Source organism: Lolium perenne, chromosome 4 (genome assembly GCF_019359855.2).
Source record: "Lolium perenne isolate Kyuss_39 chromosome 4, Kyuss_2.0, whole genome shotgun sequence".
NCBI lineage: Eukaryota > Viridiplantae > Streptophyta > Magnoliopsida > Poales > Poaceae > Lolium > Lolium perenne.
The window spans coordinates 22,377,529-22,395,138 of NC_067247.2; the positions used below are offsets into that span (position 1 = coordinate 22,377,529).

The window sequence follows — 17,610 nt, forward strand, 5'->3', positions numbered from 1 at the left end:
CGGCCCTATGGTCTGGCCACCTCGTGGCCCCACTCCGTATCTCTTTCGGTCTTCTGGAAGCTTCGTGGAAAAATAAGACCCTGGGCGGTGATTTCGTCCAATTCCGAGAATATTTCCTTTGTAGGATTTCTGAAACCAAAAACAGCAGAAAACAACAACTGGCTCTTCGGCATCTCGTCAATAGGTTAGTGCCGGAAAATGCATAATAATGACATAAAGTGTGTATAAAACATGTGAGTATCATCATAAAAGTAGCATGGAACATAAGAAATTATAGATACGTTTGAGACGTATCAATGAGACAACCCCCACCGGTTTCTGAATGCCCATGTTAGAATGATCTCCTTTTGCCGCTAATAAGACCTTATCTGTAGTAGCACCATTAGACAGTTCCAATGAACTAATCGAATTGGGCTCCAACCCCCCATCTGCATTTAGATAATCAACTTCAGTATGTACAGGTTCAACAATAAAATCTGAATCAACTTGCTGAAAAAAACCCAAAAGAATGCCATTTTTATTTCCAATATTATCATCAGGAGGCATACCGTTGGCCACACCATTTGCGTGCACAGCCGATCCGACCGCCCCCCTGGGCTGCTGCTAATCATTGGCCACAGTTCTTCCTTCCTCACCGGACGTGGACAAACCTGTACGGCCAACCGCAGCACTGCGGATCTTCTACGCTGCAAGCAGCCCCGCCACAGCCGGCGGACTCCTCTCCCGCGGCGTAGAAAATCCCTCCCCAACCGAACGCCTGTATGTGCCCGCTGTCAGACGAGATGCCGCGTTGGCGTGGCTGTCCCCTGCATGGGATGGCGCAACAGACGACAGGGCGCTAGCATTGGCCAGCGGAGGCTGTCTGCCAGCATGCAGCAGCTGCCCATTGGCTGCATGCTACGCCAGCCCAGCAGCAGGCAACACCTGCCCAATAGCAGGCTGCTGACCTCTGTCACTGATCCCAACGTGCACCGATCCCGAAACTGCATATCTGTGCAGCGAATCTGCATGATAATGCGCACCAAATTTGTCATCTGGTGCAGAATTTTCAACATGAGATATAGAAGTGAACACAAGCTCTTTTTGGTTCAAATTTTTTGCAACATAAAGATTACCTGGAGAGACAAGTTTTACGTCCATTGTCCCAAACTGAATAGCCTCTAAATTACCACATTGCTCTTGCATACCGTCAACTCCATTATGCGTACTCGAACCGTCATGATCATTCTCTTTGGATGCCGCCTTCGTATCATTTCCTCTGTTGTCCATGTCCATATCATGAGCATCTCCATTCTTCCCTCCTCCCTGGTTTGCACCATTATTTCCATCGAAGCCATTATTTGCATCCTCCATATTAACCTCCTAAGACTGATCATCAATTTCCACTTCAAAGCGTAATTTATAAAACCCCCTTCTGATAAACATGTCACTATCTGCTGGGATAAGTGTAAGATCAAGACATCCAATCTTGGTTCTGAGTACCTTATTTTTACGAGTATAAGCCATGTCCACATCCAGAGTCTTCCCAAATAAAGTTCCTACTCCCCATAAGGCTAGGTAATCCGACCTAATATCAGATGGCAAACCAGAAACACGAACCCATACCTCAGGAAACATATATAGGGGCTCCTCCACTGAAGACCAGGAATCAAAGGCTAAACAAGAATCTCTGTCAAAGACTTATCCCATGCAACCGGTGAATCAAAGGGGAACCGAAACTTTGTCCAGGGTGAATCTAGTGGCTCGGCGGGTTCTGAGTTCAATGGTAATTGGGGCAGTTCTAATGGTGCTTTTCAGAGGGGAGGTAATTTTAATGCCAACAACAACCGTTTTGGAGGAAACCAGCAACATTGAAATTCTAACCGTACTAGTGCTTTTGTGAATCGGAATCGAGGGCAGGAGATGGAGGGAGCTATACGGGGTGGCATTGATGCTGATCTCCTATAGCAGACAGTGCAGGCAGTGGTGGCGGTTGTTACGGCGGCTACAAAGACAAATGAAACACCTGTGGCGCAGGTTCCTGCGGTGACTGTAGTGCAGGATTCTGGTCCGGCTATTGATAATGGTCAGATGTAGGCAGGCATGTAGGTGTGTGCCCTCCCTGCCTGCTCCCATAAAATAACATCTTGATGGGCCTGGCAAGTCAAGTTGTCTGTACTCAAAATTTGGAGAATTCCATAATATTTTTATGATAATTGGTTATTAATAATTTTAAATATCTAGTATATATAATACATGCATTGTGAGATTATTGTTCATAACATTATAAATTGTAAGACACATTTAACAAAGAAAGGTAGAGAGTCAAGCAAAAGGTCTAATTTATAGAAGTTTCTAGAAAAGTTCTTACATAATTGTACACTAGAAAAAGATCTCTATTAAGATTTTTCTTAGGAAATACCCAACCGATATATCTACCAAAATAATTAAGGTATTTGAACATTAATGCAAATGCAAAAAATAAGGATGCGTACTGTGTTTTTCACTGGTAGAAAAACAGGCTTCGGGTGAGCCCCATAAGTCGCGAAGCTGTAGGAACCGCGACTAATGGGACCTTTAGTCGCGGTTCGGGAGGCGAACCGCGACCAAAGGCCTGGGCCCAGGGTGCTCGGTGGCCAGCCGGTGCACGTGGGAGTCTTTAGTCCCGGTTGGCCTGGCCAACCGCGACTAAAGGTGCCCGAAGGCCTTTTGTCGCGGTTGGCCAGGCCAACCGGGACTAAAGCCCCCCCCCCCCCCCCTATATATACCCATCCAGCAGCCAACACTTAGCCATTTGGTGCCATTCTCTTCACAAACTTCACAAGTGGGTGTTAGGTTTGCTTTTGGTTCCTCTTATGCACATAACCGCGACTAATGGCAGTTGCCAACCGCGACCAAAGCCCCTTTTCCCACCAGTGTTTATAGCATAAAATAACTTGTTTTTGTTACAAAAGAACATGTTTGTAATAATTAAAATAAATTGCAATAAAAAGAATGATACAGTTAGTATTAATAAAATTTCATATTTGATTAATTTTGCTAAGATGTGTAATGCGGAAGGTGTATAATAATAAAATAAGTTACACATGACCATAAAATTTAGTGTAAATTATATTTATTTAACTCGCCCTTTGTGAGTCTACGTCAATCCTTGTGTGCCATGACCTTGATGATGCGCTCGATACGAAGGGATTCCTTCGTCTCAGTGTTTGATTGTAGAGAAGAAACAACAGAAAGTTGCAAATCAGTTAAGCAATGGGAAAATCTGACTCGACAATAGAAATTATTCCGTGCTAAATTATTATAGGGTTTTACAAAACATCTCTTCCCTTGTTTAATTTAAAACCAAAATAATTCTTGACCAAACTGTCTTGATTTATTTTTAAATTTTTGGTTTTAAATTTCGACAGACCTCTGCAAAGGTTATCAAAAATTCTAAAATGGTTTTAGACTTTTTAAAATCCTAAAGAAACCTTTCTAATCCTTTATTTTTTTTAGTAGTAGCACTTAATTCAGCTCGTCCCGGCACACGGCCGCACCGCACCGACCACGGAGGCTCGGACCCAAACCACCCCTGCTGAGCTCGCACCCTCGGAGGGCCACGCCTCTTCTCCCTCCGCCGTTCGCTGATGGCGCCCACGCCGGCGCGCGCCGCCGCCGCCGCCGCCCACTCCCTGCTACGGAGAACAAGGTGCGCCCCACTCCATCCCCTCCTCTCGCTCCACGGTTCGGTCCGCTGCTCTGCCCCGGCCTGACTAAACTCTTCCGCGTCCTCCCACTCTGCCCCCAAACCAGATGCTACGCGGCGGCAACTTGGATCCGGCCGACGGCGAGGGACTTCTCCAGCGCGCCTCCGGGGGCAACCGAGCCGCAGGTACCACTTCTCTTCGTTTCCCCCCTCCCTAGGGTTCAGATAAAATGGCGTTCAGGGCGCTGCGAATTGCGAGATTGGTCAAGGGCTCGTTCCTAATTGCTGGTGGTTGTACATGAACATGTAGGGCGCCCCGGCGAACGTTGCTGGCGTGAAACCTGGGGATGACGAGCTCGACGTGGCTATCGTCGGCGGAGGCATGGTGGGCTTGGCCGTTGCTTGTGCACTCTGTAGGTATTGCTGTCTCGGTGTGCCTCTGTTTCTCTTGTACTGTGAATTGTGGGGTGATGAGGTGTGTTTGCCTAGTTATCCCAGGCCACAACATTAGCTACTAGTAACAAAAGCAAACTGAAAACCACTGGAAGAATGTTCTGTTGGTAGTTCTATGCGAGGTTCTGTTGGTAGTGCAGGCGAGTTGATTAGAAGCACCGACTTCTACTTACATGTTCAAGCTTCTCACATGCCTGAATTGCCCTACATGCAGCCAATATGCCACTGACCAAGCATCTGCGGGTCGCCATCATCGATAGCAATCCTGCGTTGAAGTCGAGAGGTTATCTGAAGAAAGATGGTGTACCTGATTCAAGGGTCAGCACTGTTACCCCTGCAACCATTTCCTTCTTCAGAGGTAACATCTGTAAATCTAAAATCGATACGACATTTACTTGTTTCAAATCTAAAAGGACGACCCCTTGTGTTGGGTTTGATAGTTGATCCTAAGAACGATTTATGCTTACACTAGATTGTTCCTACAACCTTAAACCACCTCACTCTTAACCTTCTGTTTGGCAATGTTAGCTAACTGATATGCGCCTAGCACTCATCATAATGCCGTATTCCCTATTATTGGGTTCGACAGTTGATCTGAAGAACCATTTATGCCAACACTAGCTTGTTCCTACAACCTTAAACCACCTCACTCATAACCTGCTTCTGCTTTGCGCGCTGCATTTCTTGTCAAGTTTAGTGAGTGATAACCTGAAACTTCATGTCAAATAAGCACAACCATGTGGGTACAACCAACCCTGCTAATCTATGTATGGCCAGCAATCCTTTTCTGTTGCTACCAGTTGGGTCTTTTCATACGTTTAATTAATTCTTTGAGTACTGGGAGTTAAAATAGGAAACTTGACAACATGTAGTTTGAGAAGTTTAGCATCTTAAACATTTATTATCATGTGTTTGGAGCTACTTCTAGTTTAGATACTAGCGATAATATTGCATAACAGGACATATTTTTCATACTTGTACTGTGTCATTTGGCAGATATTGGTGCGTGGGAGCATATTCTACAGCAAAGGCACGCTTTCTTTGGCAAAATGCAGGTGATGGCATGCAATTTGTTTCATATGTATGGTGATTACCTTTTTCTGTACAATTGCTTGTGCTTGATCAGACTCTGGACAAGTCAATGATGTTTCTTGTAGTAGGTTTCTTCATTCATGCATTAATCTCAGTGAACCGAGTTGAATATGCTATTGAATCAATCGCTGTACAAATTTAACATGCAATTTATACTTCACACTTTCAAAGCATTCCCACTCAATTCCCAAATGGAAGTATGGAACGTAAAAGATAGTGACACTGTGTTTGTACCTTATTCTGCATGCGTTTTGTCTAGCCCATTTCATCAGTTGGATAGAATAGATCACTTGAAGCTTAGCATAACTGGCACTTATAATATGGTTTCATCTTTTATCTAGCCCAAATGGTACTACTTATTATATGGGTTCAATTTATGTATATTTGGCTAGTTATGTGATCCTTGTATGGAAACTGTCCAACCATATGCGCAGGCATTATCACTTGTCTCCTTTACCTTTGGCCATGTTCTCTTTTATTTGCTGCACTTCCAAACAATCAGTGAAACAGTTACTTCTTTCTTATTCGTTCATTTGCATGCAACAAGAGCAACAGTTTCTTCCATCTTATTTGCCGTGTTGGCACACGATGAGAGCAACAGTTTCTTGCTTAGATAGTGGGTGTTCAGCGCAAGTACTGATTGCAATTTGGACGAATTATTACTTACAGGTATGGGATTACACTGGACTAGGATATACGAGGTACAATGCAAGAGATGTGTGCAAAGAATATCTTGGGTATGTTTTAAGGGAAGCTGCTGTAATTGCCTGATCCAGCTTTTTCTTGGATTGATTGATAACATTTTGCTTTGTTTTTGCATTGTTTAGATGTGTGGTGGAGAACAAGGTGCTTTGCAACTCACTTTTGTTACGTTTACAGGTTTGTCTTTTTCTTTGATCTCTGGATGATCTTGATTCGTATCTAGATGTTAATTCTGATGTCTGAAGTTGTTTAATACTATCCCACTCCATGCAAATGGTCTGTTTCCTAGTTTAGAAACTTGCTGAATAATGTACACAACCTTACAGTCAACGTGCTCAAGAGAGCGAAGTAAGTCTTGTATAAGAAGCTTTTGTAAGACCAATGTACTTGCTTTTATGACACCTAATTCATATGCATTAGAATTTATTAGCTGTACACAATACCTAGTTACTGACAATACGCTTTTGTTAGAACGGTTGGTCATGAAGCACACACTACTATTTTGTGTGATGTTAATAGTCTTATTTTAGAAATATATGTTAATAGTCTTATTCATAAGGAATAACAGGATCTCACATATCATATGAGTCTCAAAGAACATAACTCATGGAAATGCACAGTTTGGTGTTTTACAGCCAGCTGATGTGTTCATGGTGTAAGCTGACTTCTTTTTAATCGAAATAGTCACCTTATTTTGATGCTTAAGATGTTGGCCTCATCAGGAGCAAAAGGAAGACATTGAAAAGATGATCTACCCTACCCGATTGGCATCTCTTGCTTTCCCGTCAAAGAGTAGACAAGGAACAGTAGGGCTGAAGTCGCCATCAACTGAAGCAGACACCAGTCATACTTCAGAGGCATTACGTCGTAGTAATTTGGTTAAACTTGACCTAAGCGATGGACATACTTTATATTCAAAGTTGGTGGTAAGTTCCTATATCTGCTTCTCCATTCATTTGATCCTTTGTATCTCTTCACTGCCTTCAACTGCTTATGTAAACTTATGGTCAACAGATAGGAGCTGATGGTTCCAAGTCCAATATAAGGCAGACTGCGGGCATAAAAACATCTGGGTGGAGTTATCCTCAGAGTGCGATTATATGTACAGTGGAGCATATTGCAGAGAATGACTGTGCATGGCAGAGGTTTCTCCCTTCTGGTCCAATTGCCCTACTTCCGATAGGTGGCAACTTCAGCAATATAGTGTGGACAATGAGCCCGGAGGAGGCATCACTCCATAAGTCAACTAGCCCTGAAGAATTTCTGAAGTCAGTGAACCATGCACTGGATTTTGGTTATGGTCCTCATCCCAACTCTAGTAGCCTTGACCGTTACATGGAAAGGTTGTTTTCTGGCATTGGAGATACTGCAGCATCTACACAAGAATGCTTTGAAGTGCCACCAAAAGCAATTGGGTTGATCTCCGATAGAATGGCGTTTCCACTGTCACTGATGCATTCCCATGATTATGTTTCAAAAGGGCTAGCTCTAGTTGGTGATGCTGCCCATACAGTTCACCCCTTGGCCGGGCAAGGCGTCAACTTGGGTTTTGGAGATGCAGCTGCCTTAGCAAACGTTATTTCTGAAGGTGTTTCTGTTGGTGCTGATATTGGAGACGTAAGTACCCACTTATCTTCTGAATCAACCAAGTACCTAAGAATGCTGTGTTGTGGTTAGATTTCTTCAGATACCACTGGCAACTGTTACTACCATTGCGTAGGAACTAGTTAAGTGCAAGCAAGAGATGTAGAACTGGCCATTCAGCAGCTTAATCATCTTTTTTTGTGACTCCTGCTTTCTTTGTCTGGGCGCATTGTTTCTCATATGGCATAATGTAGCTAGTCTAGTGTAAACACCATCTTGCTCCTGATTCACAGCAAACTGACATGACTTTTCCCCACCTGTCAGCTATCTCTGCTATGTCGGTACGAGAAGGACCGGAAGGCTGCGAACGTTGCAATGGCAGCAGTTCTAGATGGCTTCCAGAAGATGTACTCTGTGGATTTCGGGCCCCTCAACGTCTTGCGAGCCGCCGCGTTCCATGGTGCCCAGTTCATATCGCCTCTGAAGAGGAACATCATCTCTTACGCAATGGGTGACAGAAAATCGCCTCTGTTTTCTTAGGCAGCAGGTCTTACTTCATGGATGCCCACTGTCACTGCAGTACTGTACTTAAATGTTCAGTTCTAAACTAGTATGGTGCACTGGAGTTTGTACTTTGTATCGAGTATATTTAGTGCAGAAACGTTAGAGTGGATAGAATTTAAAAGTAGTACTACTGAATAAAATTAGATCTGCTGGTGTTGTTACAATGTTCAGTAGTTATCTTTCACTAGAGGTTCTCTAAACAATAATGCTACGGAGTATATGTATTTTCAATGGGCTGCAGGATGCCGGGATATATGTTTTTTGCATGGTAATGCTGTTTTTCCCATTTTGAGCTGCATGCAAGCTATATTTTATAGAGGATATATATATGCCATATTTTGCCTTACACTATCTTTGTGTATCTTTTCGTAGAGGAAATCTTTGTGCATCTCGTCTTGAAGAAAACTGTGTGAGCGTGCTTTTGTGGCCCATTTGCAGATTAGACTTGCTCCATTTCATGGGCCATTACCGGTCTGGACCCAGAATGCAGAGTCCGCAGCACGATAACTCCTGATTCCCACCGTTGCGACCCACTTGAAGCTCCATCTCCATGGAGAACACCCTGAGGTCCCGCGCTCCCGCCAGTCGCCGCCTTCGGCACAGTGGACTTGAAGGTGTGTGGGACCGATGTGTCAGGGAGAGTAAGGTGTTGCCACCTGTGGCCCACCAGTCAGACAGTGAGATGATAAATACTCTTTTTTTTGTGAAAGAGATGATAAATACTCTTTGCGTATGTTGAATGACATATGGAATGAGAAGCTAATTCTGTGATCCCATTCCACCTTCTCTTTTTTCCTCACCTCTTCTCCCTTTCTCTCTCATCATGTTCTAACCTTTCTGGCAACACCTTGTGCGCTTGATTCCCATAAGGGGTCGTCGCAAATTGGTATCCAAAAGGGTATCCACCCCACCAAAGTAAGCTTGATTCCCATAAGGGGTCGTCGCAAATTGGTATCCAAAAGGGTATCCACCCCACCAAAGTAAGTTCAAGTTGTTCCGCTCGTGATCATATTGGTTGATCCGTAACACCATTGTGAAGGGTGTAATTTCCTCTGTTGAATGAACACAAAATCCCTAGCTTGGTTTGGACGGAATCACCACGAGCCCTAAGGGTTTGTTCAATCATGACCGACAAATCGGATCGGCCATTGTATTTCGGTCTTTTTCAAATTCGGTATCCAATTAATTCAGGTTCAGTCATGACCAAACAACGTGTTCGATGTTGCCAACACAAAACTTCGAGAATATTTAGTACACAAACAACAATATTTTAACTACATTTTGGACACTTTTCAGTGTGTATATTATTATCAGTTGGTGTGAATAGATGTTCACAATCCAAACAAAAACGCAACCACGCTATAGCAGTTTGATGAAAATTCAACAATACAACAATTCACGCACATCACATAGTTCCGGATACCGTCTCATGTAAAGTTCGGTTAGTTTGGTAGATTCAGTTACCCTAATTCGGTATTTAAAATTTTCTACCCAATTATTTATTAGGCTTCTTGGTGTCGATCTTTTTAGATTCAGTCTCGATCTTTCGATTTTCATTCATTAGTTTTGTTGCCTACCCATAGTGAACCACAACATCGTCGTCTCAGCTAGGGACACATACTAGCTAAATTTTGTCGTCTAGGAGGGACCAAGGGGGTGGGGGCGGTGCCTCCCCTCTCCCCCCGCCACAAACCCTAGCCGCTGGCCTCCCTTGGGGATAACCCTAGCCAGCCACCCTAATGGGCCCCAAAGGGTCCCAGCCGAACCCTCCAAGGGTTGGCTCGGCGGTTGGCCCTCTTGCCAGGAGTGCCTATACGGCGACCCGCTCGGTGCGGGAAAAGGTGCCACACACCCTGCGGAGCATTGTTGGGCCAGGCCCAAAACAGGTAATTCCTTTTTTCTGATGTATTATTTCTTTAGCTTTCCTTTTTAACAAGTTTTATAAAGTTTGAAAATATTTTAAAAATCTGAATCTGAACAAATTTAAAATTGAACATTTTTTGCAAATGAACAATTTTCAAAATTGAATAAATCTTAAAATTGAACAATTTTAAATATTTGAACTTTTTTAGATTGAACATGTTTTGAAAATTTGTTTTTCCCTAAATTTGAATATTTTTCGAATTTGAACATTTTCTGAGATTGAACATTTTAAAATTTGAACATTTTATATTAATTTTTCAAAATCTTTAAAATGCACATTTTGCAAAAATAAACTTAAGAAATAAAAAAGAAATAGGAAAGAAAAAAAAAACGGGAAATAAAAAAAAGAATAAAGAAAAAAAACGCGAACTGGGCTAGCATATAGGATTTGCCCTCTTCGGCTGCTCCGGTCCTTCTTCCGAAGTTCCGATGCTTCACTCTCTTATTCTTATTTCAGTTAAAATTCTGAACCATTGTCGAAACACTTTCAGTAATTCTCTGATGCATTTAAGTATTATACGGACAAAGAACATTTAGCGTGTGACCCAAATAGATTCTGTCACTCACACGTAGCTCTGGAACTCTTTCCGACCAATAACCAATAGCGGGAGCGTGACATCCATAGTAGCTCCGGTATGTGCACGAATAACACTCGCGGTATTCTATTGCTTCACGATATTATGAATACCCGAGGCGAGACTTGTGATATCATTGTGAGCACTCTTGATCACTATACCAGTTAACCTTATCCGATTTCATTCTTTTTTCCTATCGTATTAGGATGTTCTTGTAATCACCATTACAAAGTGTGTGACTGACACAGCATTTAGTGCCGGTGGAGAGAATGGGCGTCCACGTGTCGAACGAGAAGCTGGGTGGATATTTTCTCCCGCGAGATTTCACCAGGCCACACAGGTGGCAGCACACGCTGCTTCCTCGCCTTCCCGCCACACATGGCCGCGGCAGAATCAATCCGGCCGGCGTCGCCATCCGTGACCGACACGGCGGGCATGTCAGTGGCTGGAGCTCCGTGAGCCACCCGCTCGAGCGGCTGGAGTGAGCTCGAGTCCCCTCCTTCCCCGGCAATCCACTCCCACCGCAAGCACGGGCACGCGGCCGCGGGGAGCCATGCGGGCGCTCGTCTCCCCCGCCACATTCCTCCCGGGGGTCCCGAGCCCCGCCGCGAGCGCGAGCTCCGGTGGCACCGCCCGCGCGCCGGCGCGGCACCACCACCAGCGCGCTGTCGCCGCCGCGGCCGCCGCCACGGGCGACCACTGGGGCGCCGACCACCACCGCCACGACAACCACCAGCAGCAGCGAACGTACCGTGGCGGGCGCTGGGGCGGCGGGCCCCGCGCGGGGGCGAGCGTGCAGTGCGACGTGGACGTGGTGTCGTGGCGGGAGCGCCGGGTGTTCGCGTCCGTGGCCGTGGCCGCCGACGTCGACACCGTGTGGCGCATCATCACCGACTACGAGCGCCTCGCCGACTTCGTCCCAAACCTCGTGCACAGGTCCGCGTTCCCCGGCGACCGCCCGCCGTTGCAGTTCCCCTCCCCTTCACCATCAGCGAACTGAATGGCTTAATCTGCGTGCAGTGGGAGGATCCCGTGCCCGCACGAGGGCAGGATATGGCTGGAGCAGAGGGGGCTGCAGCAGGCCCTCTACTGGCACATCGAGGCGCGCGTCGTGCTCGACCTCCGGGAGGTTCCGGATGCAGTAAGTCATCAGTCTCCACCATAATTCCCTACTCCTAGTAGTATAACTGTTAAACTGCAACAAAAACTTAGTCACAATTCAGGCGTTACAAGTGCATTTTCCCTCAGTTGGTTTGGTACTGGCTAGTGAACGCAGTTTAGTCAGAATCTGCATATGTTTGGTTTTCACCGTTCTTTCGTACTAGTATTCATGAAATTGCAATGAACTTAGTCAGAATTCAGGATTTACTAGTACATGTTTTCTCATTCATCGCCAAGCATCAGGTAGAATGAAATGCAACTTAGATGCTGGTCCCAGCTGATTTACAGTAAGGAAACAACATACATAGAGGTTCAGTAAGGATAATCTCAGCTAAGCCATGGTCACTCGAACTGAGTGCATTGTCCATTTTCTAAGAATGATCAGCTAATTTGATCCTAACATGAAAACGCATGTAACCGGCTTTTTTCTGTTAGTGTTGCTGCAAATGTCCGTTCTTGTTAAATCGTATCTAATGAATGTAACAACGATGAATGGTCTCCCTTCTTCTTCTAGTTATATGTTTAGCTATGTAACCTGACCTACTCAGCTGTTCAGTACCAATTGCCGTGCAGGTTAATGGACGAGAGCTCCACTTCTCCATGGTCGATGGCGACTTTAAGAAGTTCGAAGGGAAATGGACTGTCCGGTCTGGTCCAAGGTGTGCATCCTGTGATCATTTTGTTGTCTTGTTCATGCCAAGTGCATTTTTATAGTCGTTAACTTTGCTAATGCTTACTGCCCGGATGTTGAAATATCTTGATATCAGGGATCCTTAAGACTTTTCCTTGTTCAATGCTTTTTCCTAGCAGAATTTGTTTTTCCTCTCATAAGTCTTATATAACCCCTGTTTTGTTTTGTGACAGGTCTGCTAGTGCAATTTTGCTGTATGAAGTTAATGTGATACCTAGATTCAATTTCCCAGCAATATTTCTTGAGAGAATTATAAGCTCAGATCTCCCTGTGAATCTTACAGCCTTGGCTTTTAGATCTGAAAAAATGTATTTAGAGAACCATAAATTTGGACCTACAAAATTTACGGGTGCAGAGTCCAAGCCACTTAACTTCCGTAGTCCAGTAGTCGAGAATGATGACATTTCTTCTAGTAAGTTCAAAGAAGCACCTTCGCCTACCGGCTTTGGTGGTGTGCTCGCTCCACCTCCTCCTGAGTTGAATGGGAAATGGGGTGTATATGGAAGTGTATGCAGGCTTGATAGGCCTTGCGTAGTAGACGAGATCCATCTCCGACGATTTGATGGCCTCCTGGTAACTAACTAAGCTTATATCTATCAAAGATTTATCCGTGGAATTTCATATTTGATGGAATGCACACTAAGAAGATTGGCTTCCCCCGTGGAATGGTTTGGGTGAAGGAACATGAAGGGGCTCACAGGTGTGTTGTTGCAAGTATCACCGTGAAAGCACCAGTTCGAGAAGTATGGGATGTACTCACAGCATATGAGAAGTTGCCCGAGTAAGTAGTTTTATCTTCTGCATTATTTGGAGTGCACATAGTCTACTTTCATTACATAGCTATGATCTAATGTAGCTATCTCATAGGGTTATACCAAACCTGGCTATTAGTCGGATTATTCTTCGTGATAATAACAAGGTTCGCATATTGCAGGTAGGAGTTATTTTAATGCTTTATCTGATGTTCTATTTAGTTCTGCAGCATCTCAGATTTATTAGTTTCTAGGAGGGCTGCAAAGGTTTACTCTACATGGTTCTTCATGCTCGTGTTGTTATGGATCTTCGCGAGAAACTTGAACGTGAGATCTGCTTTGAGCAAGTCGAGGGGGATTTCTACTCATTTAAAGGAAAATGGCGCCTCGAACAGCTTGGAGATCAGCACACGCTGCTGAAGTATATGGTCGAGACTAAGATGCATAAGGATACCTTTCTCTCCGAGTCTATCCTTGAAGAGGTATGCACAACTTTGTTTTGTTGTGATACATGTTATTGTTACGAGGTAGAAAAGTTGGACCGAAAAAGGAATTTATGTGCCCCAATCTTCTAAATTTTTTCTGTGATGGAAGAACTGTATTAGCACTTACGTAACCTGGGGCATATAACTATATAAACCATAGTTGGTATTTTTTGTTGGTGACTTAAGTTTAGAAAATAAACTTGTTGTAGGTGTGTCATCTTGCTGAATATACTATCATGCTCATGTGACAGATTTTACTTTTTCTTCTTTTACCCATTAATTTTGTATCTTTCACCAGCTACAGTCACAGGTTATTCCTGGCAAATGATGAATTGAATGAATCTCTATACTCTTGAGCCAGTATAAGGTTGTATGCACTATCTTTACGAATTCACGTTTGGTTCTCTCAAGAATAAGAATTAGTATTTCGTTCCCTTAATAATAATAATAATAATTACATGTTAGGTTCTCTCTGAAAAATATCCAAGGGATTTTTTTATAATTTAGCTTGCTAGCTACAAACATCTCAGTTACTGGCATCCAAATAATTGGGTTTGAAGGAATTCTTGTCACAAGGTATCCTCACTGTGCAAACACCATACTGAATATATTAAAACACATTTCTACTGTCTGCTTTTTAGGGCACTGGGAACTTATGACTGCACGGCTTGCACTGTTCAGGAAAAGAACTTGTGACTAATTTTTGGCACTCTTCTTTCGTCTTAATAAAAGCAGATCATAATTCATGCATTGTCTTCTTAGCATTAATGTACTTGGTGCTTTGATGAATGACTTTTTGTGAAATTTAATCATGTTTGGACTTTGGGTAATTTAAACCAGAACATTTCATTTTATCCTTTTCAGGTCATATACGAAGATCTTCCGTCAAATTTATGTGCGATCCGTGATTATGTTGAAAATGCTAAAGCTGAGAGAGGCACTTCTACAGTTCACTCTGATGTGCCAACCAATCCAGATACTGTTGCTATTGATTATGCAGAAGGGCGGCGAACAGAGCAAGCATCTGAAGATTGCTCTTCAAGTTCTACGAAGATGAGACCAAAAGTTCCAGGCCTGCAAAAGGACATCGAGGTCCTCAAATCTGAACTTGGTACTTTTATTGCAAAATATGGTCAGAATGGATTCATGCCTAAGAGAAAACATCTTCGGACGCACGGAAGAGTTGATATTGAGAAGGCAATAACACGGATGGGTGGGTTCAGGAAGATCGCCAGCACAATGAACCTTGCCCTTTCTTATAAAAATCGGAAACCAAGAGGTTATTGGGATAATCTAGAGAACTTGCAAGATGAGGTAAGACAGAATATGTTTTACCTCCCTCTACTTTTTTAGATGTCCGGTCTAGTACAAGGCTACTAGCATCATACTCCCTCCGCCCCTAAATAGGTGGCATATAAACTTACATAAGAAGTCAATGTTTTCAAAGTTTGACCAAGAATATATACCAAAATATGAAGATCTGTAATACCAAATCAATATCAATATTTTCATGGTATACTTATTTAATATTATAGTTGTTGATATTTTCTTAAATATATTTAGTCAAAATTTGGAAACATTGACCTTTTGACTAAGTTTATACGCCACCTATTTAGGGACGGAGGGAGTATGATGCTACTAGCCTTGTGCTAGTAGCCTATGGGACTAGTTTTCTTAGCTATAATGCTGTTCCATTTCTTGAAAATGTTCTCCATACAATTTCTTTAAAAAATACTGTGTGAGATTGCTAGCAAAGATAATTACAACAAGCACTCCATTCGTTGTGTGACATAATTATTGTATTATGTTTGAATTTTATTTATTTATTGCATGTCCAGTATGTGGTCACGTGTTAACGTTCGCAATGGCCATTACTTACAGATTAGGAGATTCCAGAAGAACTGGGGGATGGACCCTTCTTACATGCCAAGTAGAAAATCTTTTGAGAGGGCAGGTACTTGATCACTTCTGGCTAGACCAAGTTTAATGCGTAATTGATCGTTTTTCTTACTAGTGATGATTACGGTTGGCACCCCATTTTGGCTGTTAAATTGTTCAATGTGTCTTTTTTATGGCCAACCCATTTAAACAAACTTTTATATGGTCAGAACAGCCGTGGCAATGCCACTGCATTACATCTGGCACAATTTTGACCATGCTGGTACTACTTAACATACCTGGGACGGCTCACTTTTTAGCACCAAATATCTTCAGTTTTCTACAATCATTGTTATGGTTTCGGTCCATGATCACTCCAGATGTGTAAGCTAAAATTAATGGATACACAAGTTGACCACATACCAAGTTGCATTATTAGTTAATATATGTCACATTGATGATAGCAACATCCCTGTGGGCTGTGGCCTGGGTCTGTGTCATGCTAGTGCCACTAATTCCTTCTACTCATCCATAATCACAAGACTTCCTTTCTAAACGCTCTCCACGCTCTTGCTTGCCAGGGCGCTACGACATCGCTCGGGCGCTGGAGAAGTGGGGCGGGATACAGGAGGTCTCCCGGCTCCTCGCTCTCGAACCAAGACGGCCTCGGAAGCGATCAGCGGACTCTGACGGCGAGAAGCAGCCTGAATCTCCGCCCCCCACAGCAGCAGTCAAGCACCCGAGCAAACTGGACAAGCCGAGCTCCCCTCTTGACGCGCAGAAGTGGCTTCTAAAGCTCAAGGACCTGGACGTCAACTGGGTCGAGTACTGAACGTTGAGGGCCGGTTGCTCCCTCTCATCGTAGCTCGCTAGCCAGCTAGCCTGAACTTCTGGAGATGTCGTCCTGGAGCTGTAAAACTGTGTACATAAAAGGTAATGGAATGCATTGGCCAAGTTTTTCCTGCCTGGAAGTCTGAAAGCCAAACTTTTTAACACAAGCACGACTAACTAAACTAACCCATTATGTCAGAGCTCTCTTGTCCTTCTGAAAACAAGAGTTTGTCCGTCTTTTTGTATGACTTTGACTTGAGCTGTCTCTAGAACTGTCAACTTCCTTGCCGCGGTCAAAATCAAATCGGTGCGTGGAATCAACTGTGAAGGGGAACCATTGGTGAGAAACTAAAAAAATGTGCGTGTGGTAGGAGAGGACATCATTCTTATCAGAGTTCCTCTGCACCGGTTCAAAGCTTCTGGCGAATTGACTTTTTCAAGCCCACGAGCGTTGAAAAACGAGGGAACATTAGGGAGTACATTTGTGTGTTTCTGCCTACCTGATAGATTTTCCTTGGCTGCTTCTGCTTGACCCTTAGCCGGAGAGTGGTGCCGGTTGTTGTGCTTCTCTTTTTCTGAGCTGGAATTGTTGTGCCTTTCTGTGCGTAGCTTCGATTACGACTCTCTGTTTCTGTCGCTGAATAGTAACTCGGCTGGAGTTTAGATGCGAACGTGCTTCTTTTTTTGGCAGGTGTCGTAAAAATGTTCGATGGCTGCAAGCGTGAGTTGATGTTAACTGATGATCTCGTGCAAGAAAGGGTCAATGAAGTGGTGAATGAAATGAGTCGATAGTTCGACTTTGTGTGAAAAATAAAAAAGAGTACAGAATTCTGAGTGGGGGGAGACAATGCATAATTTAAAAAATAGCTCGAAGGTGGTGAAAAAAAGAGGTCTCGCCGGGATTCGAACCCAGGTCGCCAGATTCAAAGTCTGGAGTGCTAACCACTACACTACGAAACCATTTTGTGATGGTAAAACGTTACTCAACTATACATAACAATACCATTCCGGGGATCTAAGCTGGACAATTTCCCAGTTGCTGCTTCTGATACACTGGATCTAGGCTGGACAAGTTTCTCTAGTGGCTGCTCCTATAAGAACTAGCCGTACAAATAACAGCGGTGGCCTCATAAAACCTAGCAGTAAACAAGCCCCAATCACGTGCTTCCGATGCCGATGCAGCAGGAGACGCCAGCGATGACAAAAATGACACATGATGCAGGATCTGGGTGCCACTTGATCCATCATCCAT

The 17,610-nt window shown here is 43.7% G+C and overlaps 2 protein-coding genes and 1 non-coding gene across 4 annotated transcripts; 2 read left to right on the forward strand and 1 right to left on the reverse strand.

Annotated features, from left to right (window-relative positions):
* Nucleotides 1-3,513: 3,513 nt before the first annotated feature.
* LOC127291880 (uncharacterized) lies at nt 3,514-8,334 on the forward strand. 2 transcript variants are annotated; one of them, XM_051321196.1, is made up of 10 exons: nt 3,514-3,670; nt 3,775-3,853; nt 3,978-4,080; nt 4,335-4,478; nt 5,117-5,175; nt 5,882-5,949; nt 6,040-6,091; nt 6,637-6,840; nt 6,929-7,531; nt 7,823-8,334. In XM_051321196.1, the coding sequence occupies exons 1-10, from the start codon at nt 3,609-3,611 to the stop codon at nt 8,036-8,038; spliced, it is 1,590 nt and encodes a 529-aa protein (XP_051177156.1). In that variant the 5' UTR covers nt 3,514-3,608; the 3' UTR covers nt 8,039-8,334. The 2 variants fall into 2 exon arrangements, with proteins under 2 accessions (XP_051177156.1, XP_051177157.1); XM_051321197.2 differs by having other exon boundaries at nt 3,618-3,670; nt 3,978-4,084.
* A 2,642-nt stretch (nt 8,335-10,976) lies between these two features.
* Nucleotides 10,977-16,489, forward strand: LOC127291881 (uncharacterized). The gene is made up of 10 exons (XM_051321198.2): nt 10,977-11,496; nt 11,581-11,701; nt 12,295-12,380; nt 12,586-12,985; nt 13,093-13,193; nt 13,280-13,346; nt 13,419-13,646; nt 14,514-14,963; nt 15,531-15,603; nt 16,109-16,489. The coding sequence occupies exons 1-10, from the start codon at nt 11,114-11,116 to the stop codon at nt 16,357-16,359; spliced, it is 2,160 nt and encodes a 719-aa protein (XP_051177158.1). The 5' UTR covers nt 10,977-11,113; the 3' UTR covers nt 16,360-16,489.
* Nucleotides 16,490-17,246: 757 nt separating this feature from the next.
* TRNAQ-UUG (transfer RNA glutamine (anticodon UUG)) lies at nt 17,247-17,318 on the reverse strand. Its single transcript has one exon. It is a non-coding gene; the product is annotated as a tRNA-Gln (tRNA).
* Nucleotides 17,319-17,610: the final 292 nt, after the last annotated feature.

Excerpts from the sequence above, each read along its gene's own strand:
- LOC127291880 (XM_051321196.1), top strand. The coding sequence starts at position 3,609 with ATGGCGCCCACGCCGGCGCGCGCCGCCGCCGCCGCCGCCCACTCCCTG. Across the intron at positions 5,176-5,881 it reads CTTTCTTTGGCAAAATGCAG|GTATGGGATTACACTGGACT; the intron begins GTGATGGCATGC and ends TATTACTTACAG. Across the intron at positions 6,092-6,636 it reads CACTTTTGTTACGTTTACAG|GAGCAAAAGGAAGACATTGA; the intron begins GTTTGTCTTTTT and ends TGGCCTCATCAG.
- LOC127291881 (XM_051321198.2), top strand. The coding sequence starts at position 11,114 with ATGCGGGCGCTCGTCTCCCCCGCCACATTCCTCCCGGGGGTCCCGAGC. Across the intron at positions 12,381-12,585 it reads ACTGTCCGGTCTGGTCCAAG|GTCTGCTAGTGCAATTTTGC; the intron begins GTGTGCATCCTG and ends GTTTTGTGACAG. Across the intron at positions 12,986-13,092 it reads GACGATTTGATGGCCTCCTG|GAACATGAAGGGGCTCACAG; the intron begins GTAACTAACTAA and ends GTTTGGGTGAAG.